Source organism: Aulonocara sp. 'chitande type north' Nkhata Bay, linkage group LG3, assembly GCF_057382095.1.
Source record: "Aulonocara sp. 'chitande type north' Nkhata Bay isolate Kocher_YH1m ecotype deep benthic linkage group LG3, A_spYH_male_GT1.1, whole genome shotgun sequence".
Lineage (NCBI taxonomy): Eukaryota > Metazoa > Chordata > Actinopteri > Cichliformes > Cichlidae > Aulonocara > Aulonocara sp. 'chitande type north' Nkhata Bay.
In genome coordinates this window covers 6,261,301-6,286,624 of record NC_141346.1, presented here as the reverse complement: position 1 = coordinate 6,286,624, position 25,324 = coordinate 6,261,301, and the positions used below count along the sequence as shown (strand labels likewise).

Genomic DNA, 25,324 nt, shown 5'->3' with positions numbered 1-25,324 from the left:
AGAGAGACATTCATCAGGTTGATAATGGCTTTTTGACCTTGAACCCCCATCCTGTCTCATTGCCTTGATCATCTACTCTACACCTATGTCTAGTGTGCCCCAAGTGTATAAATAGTCCTCTTTTCTCCTTTGTCCCTGGGTCTGTTAAATTCCCCAAGTATGTTTGAACTGTACGATCTCGTGGGTGTTTTTGGACTTTGTTTTGACAATTCTCATCTCTGCATCAGCCCTAATAAACGTTAACTCCTGTTTAATCAGCCACAAACACAGTGAAGAAATTTAGTTTAATGACTCAAAGCAGTGAATGGACCCTAGCGAAGACCTTCTAGTTTCAGCTGCCTCTGTTAGGACATCTGCCATAAACACAGCTATGTGTCTAACTCCAGCACCCAGGTGGATTTGTTTAAAAAATGAATTCAACAAATAAATAAATAACTCAGTAGTCATAGAGTTGTTATGAAGGGAGAAACTATCAACAAAAACAACCTTTTGGTACCAGGTTGAAACATGTTTTTTTAATCCTGAAGGTGCTCAAGTGGCAGTTTTTGGCACTTGCACACACGTTGCCTCTTGGGTAAAACATGTTATCATTTTGATAATGTCATCTCTTTGTTATAAACCACAAAAAGTCTCGGTAAGCATTACTATGTGGAGATTTGCAAAAGACGCTAAACCATTCTGACTCACAAATGTGCCCAAATGCAGACATGGTAAAAGAAAGAGGAAGCGAATTACTCAGTACAGGTTGAACATTATTGGAGTGCAAATATGGATGTAATGCTTTCGAATCAGTGACTCACAGAGGTCACTAACATGAAGATGATACAACAACTTTGCAAGTGTTGTTAGAATATTAGCCTTATTTTGAGAACACATTCTGACTGCACACTTTTAGAGCAAAGAAATTCCACACGTTGGTGTTTTCAGTGCCAACGTGGCTTTGAAGAAGAAAATTTAGCCACCATCAATTTATCATTTATACCTGTGTTTTTCACACTGTTAACATATTTTCCACAAGATAGACCTCATGTCCTAAGTAGAGGAGGCACACTAGAAAAACTGTTTCTAGTCCTACCAATGTAAGACTAAGATTCATGTCACAAAACACCACTGTAACACTGTAGTGTCTATCCCTATCCTTAGGCCCAATTGCTAAAAAAGACTGCATCTCTATTTGTATTGCAAACCCCATACTACAATTCCTGTACTTACACAATCAACAAACCCTAACCCGACTCTAATCAAGCTATGTTTCTGTGTAATAGAAAAATTAACCACAATTTATTGCAGCAATTACAATCAAGAGCGATGTTTCGGTTTAACGGAGGCCTATAATTGATTCCAACAAGCAAAAAGTGAAGAAGCAGCTCCGAGTGCTGGAGTGAATTGAGAAGTGCAGACTCTTGCGGTGAATTAAAATAGTAAGTATTTTAAATGAAGTGTGAAGAAATAAAAATGTGCGTGTGTGTGTGCGTGCATGCTCTAGATTAGCATGAGTTGAGTTCTGAGCACCTCATTCACCACAATTAGTTTGTGGCGGTCTAAAACCAGGAAAACAGGCAAGGAGTAATTGGATTTAAATTAGACATGTTCTCTGCTACCTAATGTAACGTGGAGCACAGTCCTCTTACTCTTCCTTCGACTTCTTCCCTTTATCTCATTTACCAACCCTCAATCTCTTCCCACTCCTGATGCTTATATAACCCACCCAGCTGACTCCATCATGCACTTTACCCCTTACTTGCATTATACCCATTCCCTTCCAGTTCATTTGGTGTTTTTACGTGTCATCTTGTACATTATCTGTTTTAGATCATGTTTTCTACTTTTCCTTGTTCTTGCTACCAGAAATGAATTACTTTAAAGGAACAGATCAAAGAATGTGTACCAAGAAAGTGTCGAGGTTTTTATTATTTCATAGGTTTTAAAACATTTCACAGAACAGAATCATTTCTCTTAAGAGTTTTTAAATGATCTTTTATTAGCTAATGACTCTGTGGACAGCATTATTTTAGTGCTTTAGATCTAACCAGTTTCACAGGGTTCTATTCTATTACTTTGCCAGGTATCAATTCTGTGCTGATGATTTCCAAATCTACCTGCTCCTAAAAGTATTACATATTTTGTCAAGTGACATTAAAGTCTGAATGACCTTAATTTTTTTTTTTTTACTTTAATGAGAAGTATGAATTACAATAATAAAAACCAATTAGTTCCAGCGATGATCCAAAACTGGACCTGTGTCCAATGTCTCCAAAGGTTGATTCTGTTGATCTGGACGTAGCGTTTTTAGTTTCCATTATAAATAAGCTTGGTGTGAAAATGGGCTGTAACTTAAAGACTGAACAAACAATTCTTAATTCATTTGTTCAATTAGGTTTTTACCAACTAAGGCTTCTAAGGTCAAGCACTTCTTATTTATTATTAACTTTTGGAAAGTTATACATGCTTTTATTACTAAGAGCCATTTCGTTCGTGACCGACACAACACTACTTCTGTCAACTTTTAAAAAGAAATAAAATTGGATTGGATTGTTAAATTGGATGCTCAAATTAGACATGGCTAAAGTTTCAAGCCATATTTAAGCATATGATAAAGTAACCCCTGTAAAGCCAAAACTAAGGCTTTACGTTCAGAGTTATTTAGTACGTCAGCACTAAATCCACACCCATCTGCTGCTCAATCCCTCTGTTTAAAAAATGTAACCAATCAGAAGGAAAGCTATGTTAAAAGTAAGTGGAAAGGCGCTAAAAAAAGCTGGTTTCTAACAGCAGTGAAGGGCTTCACAAAGGTTCACTATAAAATAAGCATTATTCTAAACACTGAACCATTAAACTGGAACAGTTTGCAGCCGAGAGTGAAGTGGTGGGAATGAGAATCAGCACCTCCAAATCTGGGGGCATGGTCCTCAGCCGGAAAATGGGTGGAGTGTCCAGTCCGGGTCAGGGACGAGTTCCTGCCCCAAGTGGAGGAGTTTAAGTATCTCGGGGTCTTGTTCACGAGTGACGGGAGAAGGGAGCGGGAGATTGATGGTCCATCATGTTGAAGAGAGAGCTGAGTATAAAGCGAAGCCCTCAATTTACCAGTAGTTCTACACCCCTACCCTCAACTATGGTCACAACCTGTGGGTAGTGACCAAATGAACAAGATCGCGGATACAAGCGGCGGAAATGAGCTTCCTCCGAAGGGTGGCTGGCCTCTGCCTTAGAGATAGGGTGAGAAGTTCAGCCATCCAGGAGGGACTCAGAGTAGAGCCGCTGCTCCTCCACATTGGAAGGAGCCAGTTGAGGTGGTTCAGTCATCTCATAAGGCGGCCTCCTGGGCGCCTCCTGGGTGAGGTGTTCTGGGCATGTCCCAGCCAGGAGGAAGCCCCAGGGCAGACCCAGGACAAGCTGGAGAGATTATATCTCTCTCTCGGTTGGCCTGGGAACGCCTTGGTGTTACCCCGGACAAGCTGGAGGAGGTGGCTGGGGAGAGGGAGAGGTGTGGGCTTCTCTGTTTATGCTGCTGATTAAATTGCTGATTAAATTTCTTGATAATCAATTAACAGGCGAACTGCTTGAGCACAGTTTTATTTTTTCTTAATTTCTTCCTTTTCCCTTCCTCTAGTTTGTAATCACATCACGTACATGTGAACTTTTGTCCTCACTTATTTATCTTATATTTGCATGTGAAACTGTGTATCTCCCAGAATGTGTTTATGTGCTCCAAGTGTTGCTTGTGAACAAACTGTATCAGAAAGTCCGTGAGTGTATTTTACATCTGCTGTAGGCAGTGATGCCATTCCTCTCAAAGTGTGATGTCTCATCTCCAAAAATAGGTTTATGTGCATGTTTATTGTTGTGCAGGACCATCAAATCTCATCCTGGCTGAGACAGCTTCTACTGCCACTAAAGTTGGCTCTTGCCACTATATCTGGACACACACAGATACTATGTGCACACACACTCTGTCCTCTGCCTCATTTACTCCCTCTCAGCCTCCCCCTTCATCTCACTCTGAAGGCTCATTAGAACAAAATCTGTATCTGACGTGTCACTCAAACAGACTCCAGGAGTCTTTGTTTCTTTGCTTCTAAAAGCACAAATGCACAGTTATACTGTAAACTGTTCCATCTTTACATTCAGTATCTAACAAGATACCAGTGAAGCCTCTTTTTTTCTATTCCATGTCTTCGAGATAAAAAATAAACACATAAAATTTCCTCGACTATAATGTTTCTACTTCTTTTCTGTATTCTTTTTAACCATATTACTGTTTTCAGTCCAAAGAACATTTTATTCTTTTACTCTAAGTGGTGTAGTGCTGATCACTTACTGCCTCACAACAAGAAGGCTCCTGGTTCACCTCTCTGTATAAAGTCTGTGTGTTTTCTGTGCACGCTGAAGTTTATTTGTGTGTGTATGTAGCAGCTACACTGATCCATCATAGTCATCATGAAATGAAAGAAAACAAGAGGAGGACATTTCCGAGTGTTGGATTGATTTTTGAATCACAGTGTAATTTGACAGTGCATTTGCGGAGCTTCTCGATTATCTCATCTCCTTAACTTTTTCCCCACCGGGCATTTTTGTCAATGAAAAACTTGAAGTGTGCTGAAGAGCACAGGAGTGACAGCTGAGTCATTTTACACAAGAAAAACAAACAAACAGGGACAAATTTCTCATACGTCACTACACAAGGGCTCGTCTGTGAGATGGCCTCCTCATGCGCGATTACAATACGAGGCTACAATTTAGCCTACATAGTCACTGCTGCTGCCAGCATTTATCCACCCACCCGGTGGGGTGACCATGATACCCCATCAGCCTTACGTGGCTAAGGGGTAAAAAATGGTGACAGAAAGAGAAGCTGGAATTGCACAGGAGGAAATGACACCACCGAATGGGCCGATCACAGCTGCACTGACATGACGTGGTTACCATTCTGAGGGGCTGCAGCGTAAAATCAATGAGCAATAAAAACTAAATTTTTCATGACCAACTTTCTCATTTAAATGAACCTAACTTGAAAATAAACCTGTCTTTATTATTGATGTGACCATTTCTCCTGACTGAGACAGTACCCCATCAGAGAAATCACTGTCATTACCCTGAATATAACATGGCTGAGCATGTGACAGTACACAGTGTACATCAGCCTTAATAATACATCCATCCTGATAATGGCTCCATCCAGCTCGGTCCTGATCTGTGTCTCTCTGCGGGGATCTGGAATGGCTTGATGTTACTGCAGCCACTGCCTGATACTGCACAACTCATCTATATTTCAGTAGGGCAGTGTGGAGTGTGTGTGTGTGTGTGTGTGTGTGTGTGTGAGAAAAGACAGGGCGAGAGATGGAGTGGACAATCACTGCTTTAATTTAGTAGTCTAATTCTGGTTGCAAGCTGGGCAAATAAGTGAATTTAAAGAGAAGTGTTATAGTGAGAGCTGTGAATCTGTGCTGGAGCCCTTTCTTTGTTGAGTTTCACTTACTCAACAAGCTTGTAAAGATTCTTTTTACAATTTAACCCAGCGGTCCCCCACCCCCGGGCCTCGGACCGGTACCGGTCCGTGAGTCGTTTGGTCCCAGGCCACGAGAGTTGAGGCTCAGGTGTGAAATGTGTGGTTTTCAGGGTTTTTATCGGTTTTCAGCGTTATTTTATCGTTTTTATCGTTAACTCGGTTTTCCTTGGTCTTTTCACGTGTGTTATGAATAAATCTTCTTTTTTTCGGTACCGGTACTGGTTTTATTTTGTTGTATTTATCCGCGACACCTTAAAGGCCGGTCCATGAAAATATTGTCGGGCATAAACCGGTCCGTGGTGCAAAAAAGGTTAGAGACCGCTGATTCAACCCACAAAGTGACAAAAGCAGCAGAAAGCTACAACACCAAGGAGCTTTCCTGTGGATGCACTCTGGACCTTAACATCCATAACAGACAGTGACTGTCTCCGACCTCACCCTCTCAAAGTCAAAGCCACGCAGAAATTTTTCTTCCATGCTGTCAAGATGTTCTGAGATAGAGGCTGGCACCAAATCACAGGCATGTGTGAAAGCATGGCCTTTTTAAGTCAACTCAGATCTGACCACATCAGACGTAAAGGCAAATAGTCACATGAAATTTTCAATTTCATTACACCCCCCCCCCACAGAATGACACAGAATACTAGAAACTAGTATTTTCACCTGAGATTTTTTATGTATTTTTTTGATAAACAAGTTACAGTAAGTAAAAGGTCTCTTTTATCTACATTCTGTTACTGGCTCATCTTCTAGCTTTGTTTCCTTTTGTGTCAAAATTTTCTAAAAAAGACATTTTTTTAACGCTCACAAATTGGAAACCTCTGGTGCTTGTTTGACAATCTTTTAGGTTTTACTCTAACATGTTCAGTTTACAAAGAAAGCAGGTTAAAGGCACTCCCACACTGGATTTTCACCACGGGTAACCTGCCATTATATACAATTTATGCTGTTGTTGTTTTTTTTAACATTTATTATATTTAGTGTGAAACACAGAGAAACCTTTTTTGTCTGAAAGCACTGAAAAATGTTGGCTAGCCACAGTGAATTTAAGACTGACTCAGACTGACAGCTGTCCAGTTCTTAACTACCAGCCTCCATCAGGGCTAGCAGGAAGACAAGTAAGGCCTTCACCGACTGCAGAGTTAAGATTTAGACCTACTGGGCCTTTCAATGTCAGCAACGGGCTTTAAGGTCAACTAATGCCCCCAAAGAGATAGCTGGGAAGTTATTACACTGAGGAGTGGAAAAGAGAGAAGCTCAGGCTGACCTTTAAAAAACCACACTTAAATCAGCCAACGCCACAGGCGCTGTTCTACGTTGGGCTCACTCTGCTTCTGTGTGTCAGTGTGTGTGCACGTTTAGAAGGTTAGTGCAAATCTGCTGCCTCCTTAAAGACACTGACGCTGGAGTAAATCAGCATGCGTCTACAAAGCTGAAAGCTGATCTTTGCTTTAGCGATTGGTGATATATTTTTCTCAGTTTGTCGAAATGATGCATCACTTTCAATCAAACATGATGTTGAAAGCTTACCTTATACGGGAGGAAGAGGGACTTGACTGCTGCTAGGAGACTTGTGGTATCTGGAGCATCCCTCTGGCCACAGATCACAATCTAAAAAAGATAAATAAAAAAAAATAGAAGAGGGAGGGTGAGGAAAAAAAGATTATGTGGATGAAAGAAGAAGGAAGAAAGAGGAAAGAAGTATAATAAGACCAAAGCAATGGGGGGGAAAGGTGACACGTGGGACGAGGAGATGGAGAGGAAGTGATATAGGTCAGTACTGTATTTGTAGCACTAACAAGGGAGGCAGGTGTTTTCTCTGGGATTGCCTTCCCCTGCTTTACTTCTCAGTTTGTTACCCTCGCGCTGTTACCCTGACCTGTCACCCTGTCATCTATGACAGACAAACCCCTAACTAATCCTGTTTTAGGCTCCTGTTATTCCCTTCTCTCACACGCTTTCAAACTTAAAATTTTCTTTGAGTGTTACAGAAACTTTGGGCTAACTCCTGCTGTGCCTGCTAGTTTTGGTGGTTTCAGGCTAAACTGAGGGTGTTAATATTTCAAAGCAGTTACATAACTGAACAGCTGAAATAATCCCTTAAATGCACAAGTCCTGTTTAAAAACAGGGGAAAATGATTAAGAGTCTGTGTGTCCAGGGATTAGATGTGCAGGGAGCTTAGAGAGGTGCTGTCCTCAGATGACCTACGGGCCATGAAATGGGGTGAAAAATATGTATCAACAAATTAGCTGCTTGCTTAAGGAGGACTCTTGTAAACAAATGTTTATCCAAACAGGGTTTATATGATGGGCGCTGAGCTTCCAAGTTAATAATGAAAAAGTAGCAGCGGGAGGAGAAACAGCACAGGACATAAATATTGTGAATGGTGAGGATATTGAAGGCTACTTGGCTCTAACTCCACTTTCATTAGTCAGTAAATTACACACACAGCCACTTTGTTCACAGTCTAACTCATGATTATTACTGGGATCGAGGTTTACCAATGAAGCTAAAGAAATACAACATTGTTTAAAAAAATTCTTATTTTTTTAATTACTGCAAAACTTTCATACATTCCAGTTTCATTATATATAAAGTGAAAGATTTTTCATCCTTCATTTGATTTAGAACACTTCCTCAGCTTAAGGATGTGCGTGACTACTTGACTAGATGACTAACTGTCGCTGCTGGTTGGTACCAGACATTCTGCTCATTTAATCTAATTGTTAACATTTCAATCGATGCCAGCAATTTATTGTGTCGTAAAGGTTATGCATCCATGAGCCACCAGATGGAGCTGCAGCCCCAAGATCGCTGTAGAAACCCCCATAAATCTGTAAATCTAGGCTTGATCCTTTATTTAAGTCACTGCTAGTCAAGCTGGTTTGATAGTCTGATCGGACAAAGGAGGGAGAAAGGTTTCACCCACCACAGCAGGGCTGTAACTAAAGATTATTCATGTAGTGATCTAATTTGCCTTTTTCTTTAACTTTCTAAAACGGACCCATTCAGACCTGGCGTCACAGCTCCAGGGTGCGGGCGCTTTAAATAATCACGCACTGCGGTAGTGCTGTTGTGGGAGGAAAGCTCCACTTTGCACAATCTACATTTAATGTTTATCTTAATCTCTCATTTCCATTTTCTTCCGTCCTCCTTGTTTTGCGGTCAGTTACAGAAACACATTTACGTGGTACTAGCGTCTGATGCGTCGACAATAAATTTCTGCGCAGGCGATGTCGTCGATTATGCTGAGGAATAGTTGCAGCCCTACACCACACGCACACTCCTGTGCAGCCCCTCATTTAGTCGACTAAGAAATTAGTTGCCAGGAGCTGAGATCAATCAAAAACTGATTTACAATACAAAAACAACTTCTGAACACAATGTTACTTATTACTTTAAAAGCAGACACAAATGTGATATAAAAACAAAATGGACTTGACTGAACTAAAAAGCTCCCTGCTATCTTTTTTCATTAAATGAAAAATCGTTTTGATTTCAGGGAACAAAAATCGTAACTTTTTTTTTTTTTTTGTTCAGTAAAAGATGTTTAACAGTGATAACGTAAATGTGGGTCACAAACTGATCCAGGTGGGCCGCGCAGCATAATTTACAATAAATACCTAAAAAAATTATTTGATTCTTACAAACAAATTACATTTCAAGTGCACAGAAAAGCATCGTTTTAAAAGTCACACCTTTTAGACTTTTATACAACTTAATCCTGTTTGATAACTTTATAAAATTAGATGCACTTATTATTTAACCCTACAGGATAAAATCCTTTAGGATTGGTTTCAAAATCAACACATTTTTATTTTAAAAGTTTTGGGATTCTAAAGAACTTCTGAGGGTTTAAGGGGTTTCAAAATAACTTATTTTTTATTATTATTATTATTATTATTATTATTATTATTATTCAGGTTTTCAGACCATTTCCTGATCTTGAACTCATCTCACATTTCATAGTAACCAGGAAACTTAATTTGGAAAGAAAAACTAAGATTAAAACAAATGAATGACAAAACACGCACAGGAAACGTTTCATTTTTCATTTGTGAGACGATCAGAGTGACTAAAAGTTTTGTGTGTCCCATTTCAAACTGTGCCGTGGAAGTTTAGGAATGGCTGAAACACAATACAGTAAAGTACAGTACAGTAGGGCTGCTTGCTGTGATTTGCAATCGGAAGGAATAGTATACGTTCGTTATCTCTGTCTTTCACTTTTTGCAATATTTGTTATTATAAAAAAAGTTAACAAACAGACATGACTTTAGGCTCTGGTTGCTTCATGGCATCTGTAGTTTGACCAACTAAAGAGAGAACTTTATTACCCAAATATGCAAACATCATCAATCAATAAAACTTTATTTGCAGTGCTGTGGAGAGATGTAGTGGAATAGTTTCATACTGATTCACGTTCACTTTACTGCATGGTTACTGAGTATACAAGAGAATCAGTTAAATCTGTTTCACCAGCTTCTTGTTCAGCTTTTGTTTCTGCTATGCCACATCATTTTCTTCAGTTTTTGTTTACCGCTAAATGCAAATTGCATGACAAACTGTGTTTGCACAATACATCATTCAAGCAGAAACCTTTGCCTTTAGTGGGTGGATGCAAAAATCAATTTGGGCTGGCAGCCTGGCAAACACCTGCTCTCCAAGCCAACCTGGCTTTTAGGACAACTGTCTTTGGCTAACACCAATCAACAGTGGCACTTTAAATGCGTAATATTAAATCAAGACTACTTTGACTATCCTACCAATACCAATTGTAAAGTATTATCTGGTTGTCATAGTAACTAAAACCCACCAGTAGCCCTGATTCCTACATGCAAAACTCAAAAGACTTTAATAACCGGTGAACTCACAGGATAACATAAATCCTTCTGGTGCCTGAACTTGTTCCCCTTCATGATCATGTGTGTTAGTTTCAAACTCACCTGTTTAAGTGTGTAGTGCTGGGCCATAAGAGCTCGCACCATTTCAGGCAAGGCTATGGGAACAGTGGTCAGACGGTCAGAGAATGCCGTCAGTAGCTGCTGGGACTTCTGGAGCCACTCCTGTCTTCCAGTGTAGTGGGACAGACGAAGGAGGTTGAACGCTGAGACTGAGTTAGCACTGGGCTCAGCTCCATCCTCATCTGAGACGCAAAGACAAACAAAAGATGCTCAACAGTTACAGTCTAAGACCTTGAATATACTCTGAATCAAGAAAACAGAGGAGTTATTTAAATGAAACCGAGTATAAAGTTATAGTCACACTAAAACCGTGGTCAGAGATTTCAGCATGAGCATATTTATTGCACAATTGTGCAAAGAATTTGCAAACTCACTGGCTTTGAACGACTCCTCTGAAGATACACTTCAGTTGTTTGGAGACAGGCTGCTTTTCACCAGGCAACGTGCAATAAAAATACTCACAGCAACTACTTGCAAATTGTTCACCGATAGCAAAAAACTTCAATGCAATTACCAGGCGACCAGTGATTATTCCTAGTTACAGAGATGTTGCCATCCTATTTTTACTCTAGTGTGACTGAGCCATAAGACGGGGATTAGGACTTGATACAAAACAGACTCACTCACAACACAACTCATTTATTGTTATCTGAAACAAGGTCCTGGGAAGGTGCACAAAAAACAATAATCAACTTAAGCATTATTTTGTCTTTTAGATATTCTTCACTAAAGTTGGCTTCAATTTTTGCCCAGTGACTGCATTGAAGTCTTTTGCTGTCGGTGACCGACTGAAACTGAATGTTTGAACATTCAGTTGTGGAAACACAGGTATTGCCCACTAAGTTCAGCAAATTGTCCTCTTTTTTTTGTTTGTTTGTTTAAAATGCCAACATCAATCAACAAAAGCTTCTTTTTTATTTTTCAATTTTATTTTTAATGAAAAAAATCATTTTAAAAAAATAATAAAAAATGAATGCAGGTTTAGGAAATTTCATGCTTAATTTTTCAGACTCAGATTATGCTCAGTGTTTTATAAACTCTATGGCATAGCAATGCGTTGTACGTTATTTTTAACTAATGTGATTTGTCTAAACATGAACAAACATTAAAAGTTTCGCTTTTAAATCCAGAATGATGCCATGCTTGTAATCCAAATGTGGATGCAATGCCTTTCTGTGTGATGTGATGGACACAACAGATAACCCTATGAATGGCTCTGTTCAGTGACTGGTCCTTATCATTCATATCAGTGTCTAATGAGAACCTGGAAGGTGATGTTCCCATAACCTCTGCCCTTGCTACATGATTGCTTCTCAGGCCTGAGTTCTGTGTTTCTGAATGTGTGTGAGTGTGCTTTTTATTGTCCAACACAATTTACTCTTTAAGTTAAACTGCACATTTTGAGCAAAACCTGGAAATGTAGAGTTGTAGAGTTCTGACTTCTAAGTATTTACAGCAAAATGGCCCTACACAGCCACACAGCTGTCCTGTACACTGCATATTCAATATGTTTTATAATGAGCACGAATTACCATCATCCATGCGTGACTGAAATGCAGAAATACTTTGATTTGCATGTTTCTGGACTCCACAGCAAGGAAGTTTCAGCACACACACACACACACACTGTAAACACACACAGAGGTTTAACCTGAGAGTCTGTTTGCTTTCAACATTTCACATCTCATCTCTTAAGGATCCCCATGGAAGGAGGGCAGATGAAGGCGTGACAGTACTGCTTCCAAACAGACACACACATAGAAAACTGCAGTAAAGCACTACTTAAGACTTTTATCAGTTTTTTAAAGTCTACAAAAACAGCTGAAGCAGTCTCAAGTTGATGTATCCTGTATTTTTCTGTCTTTTTAAATGGGAATACATCTGACAATGCACTGTGACCACGAGAGACAAAAAGTGTTTTCACAAACAACTGATTTTCAACTACAAAACAAAGACGGATATTGTGCATAATTGCAACCTTAGTCTTCAAAAACAAATACACACAAGGGAGGCTGAGGCGAGGGGATGTAGAGTGGCAGCATAGTGGGGTAATCCGTCTTGCGGTGACAGGCCACGCTGCTGGGACCGGCGTCCACACTGCAGCGGGTGTAGCGTCGCTAATGGGCTTCAACCCCACACAGCGCCGCCACCATAATGGCTCCGTCAATCCTCTCAGATGAGAGAGCTCTCACGTGTCAGCTTCGATAAACACACACAGATGCAGGTGTGACGGCGCGCAGGGACAAGCGCTCCAAAACACACAAGCTCAGGCTGCCATCATCTCTGATCTGTCCCACATTTCATAATAAAAATAACAATCACCAAAAGATCTGCATTTCCAACTGAAAAATGATGAATCCTGTCATGGAGGAAAAGAAAAGATGTAACGTGAGATCCATTTGGAAGGGAGAAAGACGAGCCTACTGACTGTATTAGTAAGGAGAAAAAAAATTAACTGAGTCGAGATGACAAAAGAGTTATGAATAAAAATACAAGTGGGAGTAGGAAGCTGTTGAAATAGATGGTCCCTGTCAGACAGAGCAGCTTGGGAGCAAAAACAAATAGGCAACTACATCCAAATTGGAATCTACAGCCTGGCAGATCAAAGGTGCATGTCAGCACGTAGACAAAGTGTCAGTTTCTCTGACATGCCAGCAGCCATCAGTTACAGAAGTGGATTGGCAACTGAAGAAAGGCTGGAGTGCACATCCAGGCCAGGACCATTTATTTTTATATCCCCAGTCCTTTGGTACAAAAAAAATCTCCTTTTTCTACAGATTTGCAACATTAAAGAAGTTCTTGAGGAAAAGTTTTTTTGTTTTTTACGAGCTAAGCAAAAAGTATAGACCAGGGATCGGCAACCTGCGGCTCCGGAGCCGCATGCGGCTCTTTAGTCCTTGTACTGCGGCTCCGTGTGGTCTGGGAAAATAAATTAGAAGTATTTAGCTGAAGTGTGTTTTATTTGTGATTAGTTATTTTTTTAACTTGTAGCTCTAAATTGGAAGATTATTGTGATATTGAAATATAAAATAAAATTATATTTTATTATTTTTTCATCGCTCAAAATAAGCGTCACACTCGCGGAAGCCGGTGTACCCGCCGAAGCGCCGTGCATTTATCGAGACTTTCAACCCCAGGTAGGCCAATTATGGATCTTCGGATCCACATTATGTCAGCAGCTGTTCTCCACCGTGAACTATGTTCAAACAAACACCGCTCACGCCTCACAGATGACAGCTTACAGTCCTGCGTAAAGATGAAAGTGACTTAATAAAGCCCCGATTTTCAGACGCTGTGCGCGGAGGTTCAGGAGCGGAAGTCCCATTGTAAACATACCACGCAGACCCGACGATGTTTCCATGAACATGCTTTTCAGCATCTCTTTATTGACCACTTTTCACACACGGTTGCTGTACACATACAGCCGGCTGTAGCTTTTCAGCTCACAGCCCGACACACACCAACACAACAGCCGAGAGCACAGACGTTAAGGCGGCGAGGCGAGATTGCGGGTGCCGCTCAGGTGCGTCCGCCTCCCCTGCAGCGGCATTGCAGACGATGCCCCGCCACACACATCAACCTGGTAAAATACATATTTAGGCAGAATTTTGCAAATATCTATTTTTCATCTTTTAGCAGCATAGTGCTTTTTTTCCAATTGTTTTTTCAAAGTCAGGTCAAGGCTCCAAAAGCCCAAAGGCGATATAAGGGGGCCTCACAACAGTTTTTGTTTGCTGGATCATTTTAGTTCAGCTGGGTGTCTTTCCTTTTGTTATATTTCTTTAAGAGTTCAAAATGTGTTAATTACATAAATAAAATGTAATTTTCTCTGTAGCACTTCATGGATTTCATAAGCAACACACCTTAGTTGAAGCATAAAGGTAAAAAACAAAACAAAATAATATATGCAGTGTTATCTTCATTTTAGATGTCAAAAAGTATTTGCGGCTCCCAGTGTTTCTTTTGCGTGGAAACCGGGTCCAAGTGGCTCTTTGGGTGTTAAAGGTTGCAGACCCCTGGTATAGACCATTATATTTTCAGACACTGTACAGAATATGTATATATGCGGATGGGTTTCTTGGACATTTGTTTATATTTAACGGCGCAGCGAGTCTCTTTACAGAAACTCTTTAAATCTTTTAGCTTTCTTGGCTAACAGATTAGCTACCTGCTTAGCTACCTGAAGCTTGAGCTCCTTCCACAGACGTTTACAGGACTGAGGTCTGGAGACTGGAAGAACAGATATGTTGAGTGTGACCCAAAGAACATATCTGTTCTTCCAAACATGGCAGGTTAGGTTGATGTGAGTGAGTTTCATCTGACCGCAGCACCTGTCGAGCTGCATCACTGTGTGGTTTGGAGCCTGCAATGCGTCCTGCCATAGAACCCTCCAACGCATAGTGAGAGCTGCAGAGAGGATCATTGGTGTCTCTCTCCCCTCCCTCCAGGACATTTACAGCACCCGTCTCACTAAAAAAGCCCTTTGCATAGCGGCTGATCCCACGCACCCAATGCAAAGCTTCTTCAAGCTGCTGCCATCAGGGAGGAGACTGCGAAGTCTCCAGGCCAGGACCAGCAGACTGAAGGACAGCTTCATCCATCAGGCTGTCAGGAAGCTAAACTCCCTCCCGATTCTGCCCCCTCTCCCCTCTTCTCCACCACGGTCTCACTGAACTCTGTCACACACACACAAACACACACACTCTCTGACTCACTCACTGGCCTGCTCCAGTCACTTTGTGGAGCATTGGACTGCTTAAGCATTGGACCTCATAAGCCTTTGTTGTTACACTATCTCTTACCGTACACTACTAAATCCCCATTTGCACTATTTGCCTATTTTGCACCACTATGCCTTCTTACTTGAATATTGTATATTGTATATTGCATAGCTTTTTTTTGTTATACGTAAAATTGTATTGTATTTATTTAAATTTATTTAAATTTTTACTTTTTAATTATTTTATTTGCATTTTTCTAATCACTAGGGTTTGAGAGTAACGCAATTTCTATTCTGTGTATGTCCTGTACATGTGGCAGAATTGACAAATAAAGTTGACTTGACTTGACTTGACTTGACTTATTCCAAGCCTTCTCTGAATTATTTAGCTGTTCAATGGGAAAGTTAAGATTTGGTCTTGCCGACCATGGCGGCCAGACTGGAATGGAAGAAACTAATTCTGTGGACAGGTGTGCTTTACACACATAACACATTGAGATCAGGAGTATCTGTAATTGACTGATTGTTTGTAACGTGGCACACAACCAATCAGTGGGAACCAGAATTCTGGCTGGGCTGTAGGGAATCAAGTACTTCACTTTCACTTAATGAGACGCAAATCTATTTATAACTTTTATGTAATGTGTTTTTTCTGAACTTTTGGTTAATATTCCGTCTCACTTAATTAAAATGAAACCATCATAAAAAATAGAGACTGTTCATTTCTTAGTAAATGAGCAAACTTACAAATTCAGCAAGTGACCAAATAATATTTTCCCGCACTCTAAGTAACAGCTAAGAAGGCACTAATATTTTAATCACCAAAACTAAGCACAAACTTCTGGGATGGCCAGCAACCCATAATAGTAGTTACATAATTCATTTAAAAATTCTCCAACAGCACACACACTAAGGGGGGGGGGTCAGTAGACACTATAACTGTCTGTCTTGGGACACCTATCAGTCAAAGTGACTGTGCCCCGAACGTGACTATCCAGCTGGAAAAGTTGGAAAAATTCACCCAATTCAGGATTGAATCTCTGAAACAGCAGGCTGTCAGTCTGTCTGCACAGTGCTACTTCTTCTACTTCTATAGTAATACACTGTTTCATCACTACCTTTTACATAAGAAGATTTTAATTAGCAAAACTTTAGGCATCTAAAGGAATTATTTCTACAAAACTCCAAACTTTCCACTGCAGGAAAGGTTTAAGTTCTTAGTGGAAAACAAGGTTAGACAACATTTTTCATTTTTAGTGGCCATTCGTGTACCTTGTTCAATCTATTTCTAACCTTTTTAATCATTCAATTTATTCTCTACAGTTATATGCCAATTTTAGATTAGATCAGATATTTTCAGTGCATTTGTGATAAATAACGAACAAACACATAAATACTGGCCTTACACAGCTTGTCCACTAGGGGCCTGGCCCAAATGTCCCACATCTCATCACAGCTCCATCAATCACTTATATTATGTTAGATATTGCTGAAAATATTGTCCTCAAAGGTTTCCTGCACCATGCTGATGCTAGTCTAATGCAATGCCACCTGTTTTGTCATTTACCAGGTTCAAAATCATTGTAAAGCTGAGGCACAGGACCAGGTCAAAGACAAGACTTCAGTCACTGGGAAATCAGTAGGATTGTTTCTGGGTTGGGTTTCATTTCCTCAAGCAGAAAACAGATTTTTATTTATCGAATAGCCTGAAACAAAACAACACTCTAGTACTGTTTGTAAGGAAAACTATTTGCGGCCCAATTGTGCTTATATTTGTAATCAACATGAAAAGGCCCATACTGAGGAAGGAAAAGAAACAAACCCTACAAGGCTAAAAGGTAAGTACGAGGGCAGCAAGGAAGAACATGTAATAATTGGAAAAGAATGAAGATGTAAGCAAGATGAGAGCAGGCAGAAGCAGAAGGTGGGTTTGAGATTCCCACTGCAGATTGTCGTCCTGTTCCAGCCTGTCAGGAGCAGATGGACTGAGAGACAGAAAGAAGACATATTTGACAGGCCTGGTGATCAAAGTAGCCGAAGAATCAGAGCATCAGTCTTTGAGTGCTTTCAAGTTGAAGAGGTTCAGCTTGAATGAGTGAGGCTTTTACAGTGCTGAAGGTAGATAGGAGGAGGTCAATACTCCTCTGCTCCCCTCTTTTATCCTCCAGCTATTCATCAGTCTATCCACCAATCTGTGCCTTCTTGCCTTTTCACTAACATTTAAAGTGTAGCAATAGAGGGAGACTGACAGAGATATTACAGACGAGGCTTCCATCGTGTTAAGATCCAAATCGATCAATAAGGTGGAAGATATACATAGGCGAGAAAGAGATGGACGGTACATGAAAAGATGAGCAATTAATGATTACGCTCATCCAGTAACTCAGCATCCATTCATGCCTCCTCTGTTTGTTTAACTCAGTGTGGTCAACTTCTGCCAATTTCCAATTCTGCAGACACATCTCAAACTTAGTATTTATTCATCTCTCTGAGCTACATCCTCACACTTTGCCTGAGCCGCAGCGGTATTCTGCAGTAGTGCTATTAATCTTTCACCTGTTTGTCAATCCAACCTGCATCTTTAAACACACTTGCCACATGCCCCACAGTAGCAGCACCAGTTTGTTATTTATGTTCTAACAGCTCAACAGAACTTCCAATATTACAGCAGATGTGTGTACATGCCTGTAGCACTTTCGGCCTGTTGCTTAGTCGACTGGCATCATTTTCTGATGTCACATTTGACTCCATGTGTATCCAAAGCTTGAACCCTTCTCAGTTTGTTAATCACTTGACTTATTTTTCTACTGCTTGACAGGAGCAGCTGGAAGCTTAAAAAAAAACATTACATGACTGCTTAACAAAATTACCCTAAGTTTTCTACAGACATTTGTGAGCCCAGGAGAATGGACGTTAAAGACTTTTCCTGATCACCTCTGTGCTCATCTAACAACACAATCACTGCATTCGAGCACTCGTGCTCCTTTCAGTTACTAATCTGGGCAAATCTTCAGGTCTAATATCAAAACTGTTGTTCCTTGAAGACCCACTTAAAGCTATTCAAGACCACAGACTTCCATTTAACACACTTTTGACTCCATGGCTAATTTGCCTCTTTGTATAAACTGTATATTATCCATAGGACTTAAAGTCAGAGGAGCTGACTATAGGGTTCATATAGTGGTTATAGATCGGTCGGTGTGTGTGTGTGTGTGTGTGTGTGTGTGTGTGTGTGTGTGTGTGTGTGAGATCATTAAGGTAGCTACATTATATCTCTTATATGTAGTGTATGTTGAAACTTTACAGAGCAGTTAGATTTCTAGAGGGTTAAAATACAACATTCAAAAACACTAGCAAGTTTTAAACAGAAGAAGTTAGTTATTCAGTATGAGTCACAAAAAATGCTAAATACAAACTGTGATGTTTTTGTTGGCTTTCATATTTTAGAAACAAAAGACGTATGAATCACTATAGCTCAGAGTACAATCACTCAAATTGTCCGCTCTATGACACTGTAAAATCACACTCCTTGCGGATTCCTAATTGCCACAGGCGACATTACCATCATGCTCTGACATGATGGTAATGTCTTCCAGAGTTATGTATTTAAATTCACTACTAATATTGTAGACACAGGTAAGATAACAGAGATTTCAGATATCTAAGTAGTTTATTTTCATTTTATAAGAAAGAAATCATGTTTGCCTCAACACCCATACTGAGATGATCTACCAATCTATCAGCACCTACATTTCCACTCCAGGTACCTATTCTGTCCCTGAAACTTCAAAGAAAGAAAAGGTTCCTTTACACTGTTGTTCATATGTGATTCCACTTCAGTCTGAAGAACCTCAGAGATTAGGCAAATTAGTTCACTGATGTAGAAACAGCTATTCTGACAAGACTTTCTAAAAACATGGCAAACCAGACGTTCCAGCTGTGTAAGCCTCTCTTGTCTTGCTCAAACAGAGCAATCAAAAGCTGTGCTTGGGCCAGATTTAAATGTTATCTTTATAAAAAGTAAGTTATCCTAACAAAAAGCAGTCACCACTCACACATCCCTAAACTTCCAGAATGTGCCAACCCCCCTGAGCAGGGACTTTGCTGGGGGTAAGATATTGTAGTTCTTATTGAAGTTAAGTGCATTGAGCATCTTCAAATGTTCCTATGGTAAAAAAAAAAAAAAAAAGCAGCTAATGCATCCATCCCTCACCCTCTTTCAGCTGCAGCAGTACTGTGCTGTCAGTGGGATCACTGCAGAAGTAGCCTCTGCCCTGATCATCCCAGAACAACACGTCCTGCCTCAGCTGCAGCTCCTCAGCCCACTGCAGCCACTCTGTTTGTAGCGTGGCCTCGTACAGGTCCAGCAAACCACATATGATGAAGGCATAGTCATCCAGGAAGCCAGAGATAGACGGAGATCTGCAGAGCGCAGAGGGAGAAAGTGAAAATCAGAGGAGCAGGAGAGGAGAGTGGGAATCAGGACAATTTTCATTAAGAATTTATTGATCGATGCGTTGACATGAGTTACTTTTAGTGAACTAGTTTTGCTTTGTTTTTTTCTCCATTCCATGCTTTACTTTTTTATACTGCCTGAGGAAGACAAACAGCCAGATGCTAAAGAAATGTGGAGGGACTGCCTTACAAAGGCATTACAAAGAGCCTGAAGGAGATACTTGGGACAATCCACGACTACATTATAATACACATAGTTAGCTGAGTATAATCACTTCCTGAAGCATTTTTCTCAATGTGTAATTATTCATCTGTGTTTCTATAGTAAAGGCAAAGACATTCGCATAGGCACACAACTGCATACATAAGATGTCTGACGTTTGAAGTAACTCTTTTTCCTCCTCCACTTCATTCAGACGAGTTCTTTTGTCCTACCAATTTCTCCCAATTTTACAAATCATTCTCTGTCAGTGAAATTGATTCTGATTTATTGTTCAAGACTTGTCCTTCACAATGTTGCTACTGAGTCGCTGCAAATCAGCTTCTAAATTCGAGGGTTATTCCACCCCGTGCTACTTTTCCCCTCCAATTCTTATGACGGCACCCCGTCTGAGTGAGTGCATGGGGACAGACAGTGACAGGAGGCCAGACAGTGCTGTGACATGAGAGGCTGATGGCTGGCAGTCAAGAGGCTAAAAACAGGAGGTGCACTTGGAGAAGATAAAGTGCATGACTTTAAGGTCATGGAGAGGTGAGGAGTCAGAGAGCAGCTTTTCTTCCCCAGAAAAAAGGTTGATTCATGAGCCAACTCATACACAGAGCAAAAGCACTTGTTCTAGCCAACTCAACTCAGTATAGGACTCTGCAAAAGTCCTGACCCACCCCCTCTTTTCTTTTGTTTCCATGGAGCCAGAATTTCTTGTTATTTTTAAATTGGCCTTAAGCAAAAGTTCTGAGGCTTTCTGAAGTGGCTTTGGCCACTTTATTCACTCGTTTCAGTCCCTGTAAACTTACAATTATCATATAGATTATTATGTAAAATCTGAGGCCATGGTTCTCAGCCGGAAAAGGGTGGAGTGCCCACTCCGGGTCGGGGATGAGTTCCTGCCCCAAGTGGAAGAGTTCAAGGTTCTCGGGGTCTTGTTCGCGAGTGATGGGAGAAGGGAGCCGGAGATCGACAGATGGATTGGTGCTGCGGCCGCAGTGATGCAGCTGGTCGAGCTACGTCCCTACCCTCAACTATGGCCACGAGCTGTGGGTAGTGACCGAAAGAACGAGATCGCGGATACAAGCGGCAGAAATGAGCTTCCTCCGAAGGGTGGCTGGCCTCTCCCTTAGAGATAGGATGAGAAGTTCAGCCATCCGCGAGGGGCTCAGAGTACAGCTGCTGCTCCTCCACATTGGAAGGAGCCAGCTGAGGTGGTTCGGGCATCTGACAAGGATGCCTCCTGAGCGCCTCCTGGGTGAGGTTTTCCAGGCATGTCCCACCAGGAGGAGGCCCTGATCTATGTTTACACATAGCAAATAAATGATTTTTCTTATATTTTCTATATAATTAAAGGAATGTGATTTCTTTTTTTGTCAACAAGGAGGCCGTTGTTTTTTGAGTTTGAAACATAAATAATTCCTTCCAGCAACTTGATGTAAGTAAGTATCCAAAACATACAAGTTTCATTTATATAATTTTTAAGGGATCTTATACCTGTTTTCACTCTTGTATACTTTTCATACAAGTTTCACACAAGACATAAATCTTATAAAGTTTGTATCTATATATCTTTTCCATATGGGGTACACGTACTGGAAAATTATTTACTAGGACTCACCTATCACGCGACTGGAGAGCGCAAACTCCGCCATTGTCGTTTTCCATCAAACACTCGTTAAAACAGCAACCTACAGGTATGTTAGCGCACTCATCCCTGACTGTCCGAGGGAAGGGCGGGGTCACACGTTGAAACAGACGCAAGGCAGCCCAGGCGGGGAAATTTTTCTTTTACATTTTGCGACTCATATTATTTCTCTATCTGATAAGAAAACTATTCAATCAGATAGTTATTTGTGGTGAATGAAATACAGTTACACTTTCAAGCACTTTTAAGCGCCACATCTAAAAATTCAAGCACTTTTCAAACCTTGAAAAGACAACATTAAAATTCAAGCATTTTCAAGTATTTCAAGCACCCGTACGAACCCTGTTACAAGTCCTTTAAGATGCCCAGACAAATATTCCTTGAGATTGATAAAGAAATTATAAGAAATCTTGACCATAAGAATTCAAGCTGTGCTGAAGAATAAATCTGGTCATTCCAGTTATTGCTTGACAGAACTGTGAAAACTCGTTTTTTGCCTCATATTCTGTACTTCCATTTATGCTTGCACGTTTCAGTAAATCGCTGCATTCATTTCCCACTTTCCTTACAAAATATAAAGAAATTTTACACTGGCTTAATACTTTTGCACAGTACTGAGCTTATAAAGCAGATATATATACAGTAGGGGTGCAACGATATTCGTATCGATATTGAACCGTTCGATACAGTGCTTTCGGTTCGGTACGCATATGTATCGAACAATACAACATTTGTAATTTATTTTATCAACTTTCCTTCTGACGATGCTGTCTGTGTGGAGCGCTCAGTGAATCTGCGTTCGACTACTCCGCCTAGGCTGCACTGTCGAGCGCAGATCCACTGAGCGCTCCACACAGACAGCATAGTCAGGAGGAAGAGCGCAGGGCAAGCTAGCGAGACAGAAGTTAAGCTCTCCTTGCAAGATGGACCTCCCCCACCCTCATTCAGATCTGGCGTTTGGAATTATTTTGGTTTTCATGTGACGTATGACCCTGAAGGTAAGCGAGTCATGGACTAAAGTAAAACAGTATGTTGGATGTGCCATGCAATGCTTAATTAACTAGTGTGTTAGCGCAGTTAGCTCGTTAACGTGTTGGCCGTCTAGCCCCATGCACGGGGCGATCGGCGGTAGCTCGTTAACGGAGATTTGCCGTGTTGTGGCGTTAAGGTCATTTCAACGAGATTAACCTGAAAGCACTAGTGGGAACACAACGAATATGACTGCACATTTACGCCGACATCATCCTAGTGCAAAGACAAGTGGAAGCAGAAAAAAAACAAGCAAGCATGCTACTAACTTTAGCCGAGTCATTTAGACAGCTGTTAGCACATGATTCTCCTTATGCTGCTGAGAATATAGCCCAGAAGAAGCGGATAGTATAGCTTTTATTTTGGAAAGAGACATTTCTCTGTAATAAACTCTCTTTTCCAAAGATGAGTGATTCCTCAATCAGATACAGGGCTCGCAATATCGCTAGCCCGACGTCCCGGAGCTAGCGATCTTTCCAGTCGGGCTACAAAAATCTCTCTGCCCTGCCCGTCGGGCTATTGTAGGAAAAATATATGTCAATGCTTTTGCATTCTTTCAGAAATGTAGCTGGGTAATTATGTCATTGGCATCGGTGAGCCACTGTCAATATGTGACATATTGAAATCGCGTTTGAATTTGCGCTTGTTTTTTTGCTTTCACTTTGCAATCGTGCGACCTGTGTATAGAGAGCGACAGCACTGATCTGTGAGTGATGATAATTTGTGCACCAATTCCTCTGACATCGTCTTATTAATCGTTAGCTTACTATGCAAACATGACAAGTGAAATCTCCCGCAGCTTAAACATGTGAGAGGTTGATCGTGCAGAGAATCGCTGAGCTTATGTGAGTCCGTGTGTAAAAGTAGCAGGATTTATATTTCAGTTCTGCTGAGCCAAATAAGACAGGTCGGGGTGAAGAAGTGACAGCCAAAGAAAAGCTTACCACAAAACGGAGAAGTTATGACAAATCAGACTATAAGGCAAAAAGAAAGTGCAGCTTTATGGTTTCATGGACAAAAGAATTTCTGTGGCTGCAATATGACGAGCTACATAACCAGGGCTGCACATAAGTGGTCCGCAGGTGCGCATTCGCTGTCAAAATAAAAAACGCGCACAAGGGTTAGGGTTAAATTTAAAAACTGTACTTTTGAGTTAAAATATATATTTATAATTTTAATAAATGACAAATTAAAAATGCATGAACATTTTTTTGTATCGAAAAAATATCGAACCGTGACACCAAAGTATCGAACCGAACCGAACCGTGAATTTTGTGTATCGTTGCACCCCTAATATACAGGGCTCTAGAGTGCGACCAATTTGGTCACAAATGCAACCAAATTTTTCAGTGGTGCGACTAAAAAAACAAACATTTGGTTGCACCTGTGAGACCAAATGTTCGGGTAGCAAAAAAATAAAAAATAAAATAAATATGCAACCTTCCCTGTGGTCAACAACAGACACACATTTTGCCCCTATCGTGGACTAAACCAATCAGAGATAGTCAGGGGCGGGACCTCTCTGAATGGCCGTGGTCCAGTTGAAAGTGCAGGTGGAAGTGGGAGGTGAGTAGCTTGAATAAAGCGATATCAATTCATTAAATCCTGACTTTTAAATATAACTGTGTTTTGCCAGAAACGCCACAAAACCATTTCAACAACAACCAAACAGCAGATGAGAGCAGGTACACGGATTCTACACAAAGACGTAAACACAGAGCCGACGCATCAGAATCAGCTTTGTCTTTCTCGGCTTTCTCACCCGACGGCCCGCAGACGGACACGCTGTCGGAGCTTAGCGATTCTGATGCGTCCGGTCCGCGCTGTGTTTACGTCTTTTTGCACTGATTCTGAGCTGCAGGTTTTGTCTCTCCAACCAAAATTCACCAAAGAAGCAGCAAACTACGCTTCACATTTGATCAATGTCGTCACAAATTTTGCTGTTTTGCTTCCACGACTATTAAAATCACACTTCATGCACAGCTAGCTCGCTCTCTCTCTCTCTCTCTGTACTTCAAGAACAGTTTCCCGTCTCCAATCTCTGTTTTCTGTATTATTCATTCGCTTATTACCCACCAGTCTACCGTTGTTTACAGCGCTGTGGCTGCTGTCTTTTTCTTTTTTCACTTAAATAACCTCGGACAAGAAAGCCTATTTTTTCTGTTGTTCAATATTGAAGAAATTTAAACTTTATATGCAGAACATTGTAGAATATTTTTAAGGTTATCTGCTATAAAAAGCCAGACCAGGAAAATCTCCTTCATGTTTTTCTGTGTTTTATTCTCAGTTACTTTCACACAAAGGCATCTGCTGTGATGTTCACAATGCTGATGAAGTCAGTACTGATAAATGATCAGAATTATAATATTTCTGACTGTCTGAGGCTAAGTTGAATCGAATCGGGACTTTGAAAACCGGAATCGAATGGATTATAGAAATCAGTGATGATACCCAGCCCTAGTGAGCAGCCTAGGCCCGACAGACGTGGATGTAGCTGTAATAGGAAAAGAACTATTGCTAACTTTTCTGTTAAGTTAAGGCCTGATCCTTCTGAAATTCATAGCCAGTGCTCTGACACGGTGTCATCAATCTTTGAATGCTGAAAAAGCCCAGTGTATCCAGAAAAACACATTATATTATATCAATTATTATACAATTTGTGTGCGCCTAACTTTTGTGCCGGTACGCCCATGGCAAAAAGTTAGTCTAGAGCCCTGATATATAATAATGAGAAGTTTATTTCCCTAAAATCTTTGTTGCATGAGCCTCATGAAGTCTGGGTCTTTAGAAACACCCACA

At 40.7% G+C, this 25,324-nt stretch overlaps 1 protein-coding gene across 1 annotated transcript in view; it reads right to left on the bottom strand.

Annotated features, from left to right (window-relative positions):
- LOC147333672 (spermatogenesis-associated protein 20-like) overlaps positions 1-25,324 on the bottom strand; it is a 58,038-nt gene that overhangs the window by 18,332 nt on the left and 14,382 nt on the right. The window contains exons 13-15 of the mRNA XM_086268526.1: positions 19,402-19,610; positions 10,451-10,650; positions 7,037-7,117 (exon numbers count right to left, since the gene is read on the bottom strand). Coding sequence (XP_086124652.1) covers positions 7,037-7,117; positions 10,451-10,650; positions 19,402-19,610 — 490 coding nt within the window. The remainder of the gene's footprint in view (positions 1-7,036; positions 7,118-10,450; positions 10,651-19,401; positions 19,611-25,324) is intronic.